Source organism: Drosophila rhopaloa, unplaced genomic scaffold (genome assembly GCF_018152115.1).
Source record: "Drosophila rhopaloa isolate 14029-0021.01 unplaced genomic scaffold, ASM1815211v1 contig_115, whole genome shotgun sequence".
Taxonomy (NCBI): Eukaryota; Metazoa; Arthropoda; class Insecta; order Diptera; family Drosophilidae; genus Drosophila; species Drosophila rhopaloa.
In genome coordinates this window covers 12,998,376-13,005,160 of record NW_025334990.1, presented here as the reverse complement: position 1 = coordinate 13,005,160, position 6,785 = coordinate 12,998,376, and the positions used below count along the sequence as shown (strand labels likewise).

General features: G+C 47.7%; 1 protein-coding gene across 1 annotated transcript; it reads right to left on the bottom strand.

Annotated features, from left to right (window-relative positions):
- Positions 1 to 483: 483 nt before the first annotated feature.
- On the bottom strand, positions 484 to 6,386 carry LOC108040837 (ubiquitin-like modifier-activating enzyme 1). The gene is made up of 4 exons (XM_017118467.2): positions 5,374 to 6,386; positions 3,067 to 4,788; positions 1,811 to 2,119; positions 484 to 1,753 (listed from the first exon to the last, which is right to left on the bottom strand). Exons 1-4 carry the CDS (start codon positions 6,109 to 6,111, stop codon positions 968 to 970), a joined length of 3,555 nt encoding a protein of 1,184 aa, XP_016973956.1. The 5' UTR covers positions 6,112 to 6,386; the 3' UTR covers positions 484 to 967.
- Between the last annotated feature and the right edge of the window lie 399 nt (positions 6,387 to 6,785).

The window sequence follows — 6,785 nt, the reverse complement described above, 5'->3', positions numbered from 1 at the left end:
TTCTGCCGTTCTACCCGTTTTGGCCACATCCACTTACCCCGTTCACGCACTCCGCCTGTTTGTTTCATTAACTGCATAATTCAAGCAAGTTTCCCGAAAAGCCGCAGAAGGCCAAGACTGAGAAGCGAAACTGCACAACTTTGGCCATACTTCAGTTGCATTGCGTGTAATATTTAATTATAAGATGCCGCCCCCGTCCGCTGCTTTCCGGGAACAGTGCAACTTTACGGCAGTTGCCAATTGCACTTTGGTGGCAGCCGCCTCCATGGGGGTGGCATAAACGTCTTGAGAGGGCATAAAATATTTAATTGTGTCACGTAACTTTTGCCAACTGACTGGCGTACGGATAGATGGCATCCCTTATATACATCACTTTCAGTTGAGCAGTATGCATTACAATTTTAATTTCTGAATTGGCGGGGGAAATGAGATTACCAGACGTCAAGTGCTGAACAAAATTATCCAAGTCATCTCGCGGGACGATTACCATATGAAATATACAGCTTTATTCATTTGCTTTGCTCCTTTTTAATACAATGACGTAATTAGTTTATACTTTCATATAAAAAAAATATATGAGTGAAGTGTGAAATTTTCCGCCTGGCTCATTCAGTATCCAATTTCCAATTACTCAATGCGATTTAAATCCGCTTTCGGTTTTCCGTAATTCGTTACTTTTACAACTATGCTGAGCAGAGAGTTTCTTCAGATGCAGTTAAGTTTTTGCTTTAAGTCGAGTCTTTGTATTTCGTATGATGCGAATTCATTTGCCATTCCTTAGAGGATACACACACATAATATATAATTTCTAGATCTGGGCTGTTCTTTGTAATGGTGTTGTGTAAATTAAAATGCAAACAGCTAGACAATAACTTCTGCCTTAGAGTTGCGCGACTCCAAAACGCGGCGCCAAGACGAAACGGGATCGTAAAATAATTTAATGGTTAAATTAGGAATATATATGGGCTTAGGGAAGCGTGTAGCGGACGTAGGGTACCTCCACATCCTCGCCGTCGACGTCGTTGCAGCAGATTTCAAAGACCAGGGAACGCTCGTGCGATTCGAGGCGGCGCTTGGACACGCGACGCACTACCTCCGACATGGGCAGCGGCAGCCGCTCGGAGCACTTGGCCTTGGGCATGAAGAACGAATACAGCATGGAGACTCCTTGCGACAGCATCGTGATCTTTAGCTTCTCGTTCTCCTCGAAGTAGTTGAGGAACTCCTGCAGCGACAGCTCTCCGGTCACCTCAAATCGGTCCCACAGTGTCCACTCCTTTCCGTAGTATGTGTTCTTGGCAGCGGGCAACGGCTCGGAGAAAGCCATGAAGGGCAGCGCTAGATTGGCAAAGCCGTTCTTGAACTTTTCGAGATCCCGGTGGCCGACAATTAGCTTTATCACCTCCAGCGTAGCCAAGCCAGAGAGTACCGATGTGGTGGTGGCAATGGCAGGTATGATCTTACCGGCAATCAGTTTAGACTTGTGGCGATCGGCTGGTGGGATCTTGTAGTTGGCGGCGCGCAGGTTTGAGCAGGCCACAATGAAGTCCATGTGCAAGTTGCTGTCGTCGTCCTTCTCAAACTCCAGCGGCGTGATCTTGTAGCTCTTGTCGGCGTTCTTCAGCAGCTCCGTGATGATTTTGTCAACGCGGTCCTGGTCCAGCTCGCCATCATCAAAGTTGTTGGCCGAGGCGGCGGCAGCTGCCTCATTAGTCTCGATCTTCACGCCCGAACGGGGCTTGAACTCTGGCACCTGCGAACAAAATATTTCAGAAACGTTTCTTGACAGTATTCACTTTGCATAACTAACCTTAACCTGCTGCACCAGTTCGGCAATCGTCTCGCGATTGCGAACCTGCTCAATTCCATAGACCTCCGCTCGCAGATTAGCCCCGGCGTAGATAAAGTCCAGGTGCATGGGATCGTTCACATCAAACACCAGAGGATCTGGGCACCGCTTGGGTCCGGACCAAAACGGCTGACCACTGGATGTAGTCTGATCGGGTGGGAAGTTGAAGAGCAGCTGCTTTATCTGGTTAACATACTGATCCTCCCAGTAGAGACGGGCCCACTCCACGCAGTGTGCAAAACTCTTGGGCTTGTCGTCGATCAGTGCTTTCTATATAATTTAAAAAAAAAGGGATTTAGTACGAGATATTTTTTAAATTGAAGATATACAGTTATGACAATACAATTTTACCATAAATAAATACTTAGAGAAACTATTTTTGAAAATCGTTCACTAGCACAAGAAAATCAACTATAATGTTGATATGGCTGAAGTGCCGGTAAACCGTAATTTTAGTGATGCATAGGCTTACGGGAGTTAGTAGTTATTTTACCTGTATAGGCATTTTTTAATATATGTATTTGAATATATATATATTAGTTTAGTTATGTGAATCTTAATTTTTAATTTTGATTCGAAAGTTAGACATAATAGAGTGCGTTATTAAACCGTGTTTATATTTGCTAGCAATAGCATTGTTGTTTTGTGCAGATGTTCTTTTGCTTACATTTAGTGATTAAGATTTGCTTTTGACTTTTGGCACCATTTGCTTTTTACACCGAACACGTCTATCTATCTATATTCAGTAAACCTTTAGAATTCTTTTCAGCGACTGGAAGTGTGTTTCGCACCAATTTAAACGTAGATAAGAGATCTAAAGCTTTTGGTTTTAAGTTTTGATGTATCAAAGTCTCGCGGAAGAGCACGACCAGTCACTTAGGCTGTCGAAAGTGAACTGAACTGAACATACGGTAGGAGTTGTGTTTTGTCCCTGTCTCTCACGGTCTACTCTTGTGAAATAAAAGGCTAAGCATGCATAAATCCGATAGAATAAATATCACTTGTGCTGCGACCACTGAACCAAGAAGACCTAATCGAGCCCCTAAACATGGTGAACCATTATTATTAAAACTTAAAAAGAAAATTATTATGGCTCGCCAAGAAACGTGTAAATTGTAAATCCCAAAAGTATTTGAGGTCAAGAAGGCAAGTTAAATTTGTTTAAATGTTTTAGAAATAGTGATCTCTACCTCATGCTGAATATGCCTCACTCTTACCTTGATTGAATCCAGAATCTCTAAAGGTTGAATACCGGGAAGCTTGGCAATCCGCTCTGTGAACTGCGGATCGGCAATGTACTGAGCAGCGTTCTCTGCGGACTGTTTGAAGACGCCCTCAAAGGCGTCGCGCGCCCACTGCAGAGTATGCTCGATGGCATTTGGGAAGTTCTTCAGCGTGCAGATGGGAATACTCTTCTCGGGCGGATCCTGCGACGAGCTGTACGACTCGGTGGCGAAGGGTACGATCACCTGGACGTTGCCCAAGGTTCCAAGTGTTCCGGTCTCGACCAGCGGGATACGGTTGAAGATGCACTTGCGATCCATATAGATTCGGGCATCTACATTGTCTAGAGCATTGGCCACGCCGTCCAGTTTGCCAAAGAAGTCCTCGGAGAAGACTTTCTCCGTCTCGGCGCCCACACGCAGTTCGTAGGCGGTGACGTTCACATCCGGATTCATGCGCTTAATAGCGGCGGCCGCAGTCATGGACTTCGGCTTCTGCACGTCGTGCGGCCGGAACAGGAACTGACGGTTCAGATTCGACTTCTCAATGAGATCCATGTCGGTGACGAAAATCTGGCCCTTGCCAGCTCCCAGTCCCAGCATACCAAAATTCTTCAGCAGCTCACAACCAATGGCTCCGGCTCCGACAATAAACCACTTGGCGTCGGCTAGCTTCTCCTGGAACTTCTTGCCGAAGATGGCAATCTGGGAATCGTAACGCGAGCCCGAGGGCTGTGCGTCCTCCTCCGATACGCCCTCCACGGGCAGACACTCTAGGGCATCGAAGTATAGCCACTGATAGATCGGAGTGAACTTGCCGCTGCAAGCCTTGAGCACCTCCTGGGCCACAATTCCGCCAACGGCCGCGTCCAGCGGGCACGTGTTGCCCGAGCAGATCTTGGCGAATTGCAGCACCAGCTTCTCGTCCACTTCCGAGCTGCTGCTGGCCCGGCACACCTCGAGGAAGCTGTTAGCGTCCACCTCATTCCAGGGTCGCGGCAAGGCTCCGTTGTGGGCCTTGCGGTAGCAGGATAGTGCATTAAAGGCCAGGTGGAGAGCGGCCGGGGATTCGAGCTTGGCGAAATCGGAGATCAGGAACTCAGGCTCCTCGGTGGCCTGCGCCAGAGGCTTGAAGCTGATGGTCTTGGGCATCTTAACTTGGGTGGCAACACCACCGCTCTTGTACTCGCCGAACTTGCTGGTGTCACCGATGCTGAAGGTATAGGGTCCCAGCACAGTGATTTTGATGGGCTGGCAGCCGTTCAACTCCTGCATGCCCTGAACCTCCGAGAACGTGACATGGTCACCGTCGTTAAATCCGTGACGAGTCTCGTCCAGGCACGTAACCACTCCCTGAGCGTCGTGCGTGATGCTGGCAATCATGGTGGACACCGGCTGGGTGCCATCCTGGTCGTAGATGGTAAAGTTCTCGCCAAAGTCACAGAACACCTTGGCAAACAATCCCCGCGTCTCGGCGATTATCAGGGCAATCCCATTTTCGTGGGCAAACTTGCCAATCCGCTGCTGCTCCTCCGCATCCGAGTTGGTAAGCACCACCACGCGGAACTGGCGCAGAAACTCCTCGGTAAGCGGTCCGGTGTGGGTTAAGGTGCGCACATAGCTGTTTAACTCTGCCAACTGGGCGCAGGAGGCCTCCGCCCGATTCTTGCCAATGTCGGCCTCCGTGAGATAGAACTGCGATGATAAGTCATGGATCTGCAAAAACAAAAACCATAAATTAATATATTGCACAAGTGATGAAATTAGTAAGACGGTAAAAAGAGGGGCTATGACTAACAAAAGAATATTTGTTGCGTTTCCAAGTACACAGAAAAAAAGTAGGCAGCTTGGGAGCAAATTATAACATATTTGCAAATATTTACATTTATCACATTATTTTAATATAATAATTTCGAGTTAAGAATTTTTTTCTAATGTTTCAGCTACTTATAATTTGGTCGTTACATCAATTTTTCTCAGTGCATAAAACAATAGCGAATGTGTCGAGCAAAAGGGAATGCAAAAACAATTGCAGCCCGCTGTGCGCATACGGTCGTCCCGCTCGCACAGTTTTTGCATGGCGCAGACATTTTGAGGCAAATAGAAAAAGAAGGAAAACCGAATTACACACACAACACTTTTTTGCAAGCAAATAGAGAGATAACCTAACCTAATTTCGCGCCGCGACTAGAAACTAAGTAAATGAATCACTAAGACCAGGGCTGGGCAGCCCGCCTTCCCGGCCGTTTCCCGCGTCTGCCTGGAAAATTATCGATTTTTTCTTCGCCCCCACACACATACCCCACAAGTTGCTGTGTCATGCAGGGTGATCGATTTCACACCGCCCAGAATCACATTCTTGGCGATTTCCAGGCCCAGTCCTCCGAGTCCCGACAAAAGGATGTCGGAATTGGCCATCCGGCGCATGGCGTCATGACCCAGGACGTACAATTGGCGCGAGTACAACGATTCATCGATATCTCCGCCGGCGGCGGCACTGTTTCCAGCCATGCTGCTGCTTCCTTCCAGGTGCCGACTGCTGTTGGTGTTGTTCGAGCTATTGTTGTTGCTGGAGCTGACGCTGTTGTTGTTGTTGCTGTTGTTGGTGGATCCGCTGGAGGAGGCTTCTTCTTGCGGCTCAGTGGTGGTGTCCAGGTAATTGCGCTTCTCCGGGCGCTTGCTTGCTTCCTTTTCCACGGCTGACGAAGTACTAACGTCGTCGCCGCTTCCCTGCTTCTGTTTCTCCCTCTGCTTTTCGGCTCGCTTCGCCGTCGCACTTACGACGCATGTGTCAGAGGTGGACGACGATACGCACAATTCCAGCTGGCGCTCGCTAGTCGTCTCGCTCGAAATGTCAACGCCGCCTGCTTTGTCGTGACTTTCGTGGTTGTTGCTGCCGCTACTGCTCGTTGCTCCGCCGGCATCTACTTCCATACCCCCTCCGTCCGATTCCAATCGCCTCTTTTTGGCCAGCGGCGAGTGGTCAGTGGAGCTGCAGGCTGGCGAATCGGCCATCAATTGTTGACCGCTCGACGACATTGCCGAGTTGTGGAAATATTGGCAATCAGACTTCCCAGTTGCGGCTGCCCCGCTCTCTCTCCCTCGCTCGTTCTCACACACGCACACTGCCGAACGCGGACACACGCTCGCGACTGGACACACAAACAGGCGGGAGCGTTTGAAAGGCAGTTTCGCGTGGCTATCACTTTGTTTCCAGGACTCTGGAATCCTGTTTGCGGCGAAATTTCACAGAGAGCACTCCCAAAAATACAGAACACGCACGGTCGAGTTGCAGTAGAGTTAGTGGTGGGGAGACATCGATGACAGCAATGTTGGCATCGATGTTTTCAAGTCAAACGATGTTTGTCGTATCATTATCGATGTTTTTCCATCATTAACTCAGTGGAACTTAGAAAAATGGTCATACCAAAATCTGGCACTCCACTTCTTGCGCGCTGTTAACAATAATGCACTATGTTATTGTGCATTTCTGTTACTGTTAACTTCAACAACATGTTACTGTTATGCAACAAGAACATGCACTTTGGTCATAACACTGCAAGAAATATTTTCCAATAAGATAGGTTTAATAATATGCGGTTTTTTCCAAGAAATTTTTGTGTACCTATTTATTCGTAATCAGGCCCCAAACATACTGAGAATTTTAACAATTAATAGTCAAAATTATGACAATTAAATAAAATATTAATATA

Excerpts from the sequence above, each read along its gene's own strand:
- LOC108040837 (XM_017118467.2), bottom strand. The coding sequence starts at position 6,111 with ATGTCGTCGAGCGGTCAACAATTGATGGCCGATTCGCCAGCCTGCAGC. Across the intron at positions 4,789-5,373 it reads ATGACACAGCAACTTGTGGG|ATCCATGACTTATCATCGCA; the intron begins GTATGTGTGTGG and ends TTGTTTTTGCAG. Across the intron at positions 2,120-3,066 it reads AGATTCTGGATTCAATCAAG|AAAGCACTGATCGACGACAA; the intron begins GTAAGAGTGAGG and ends TAAATTATATAG.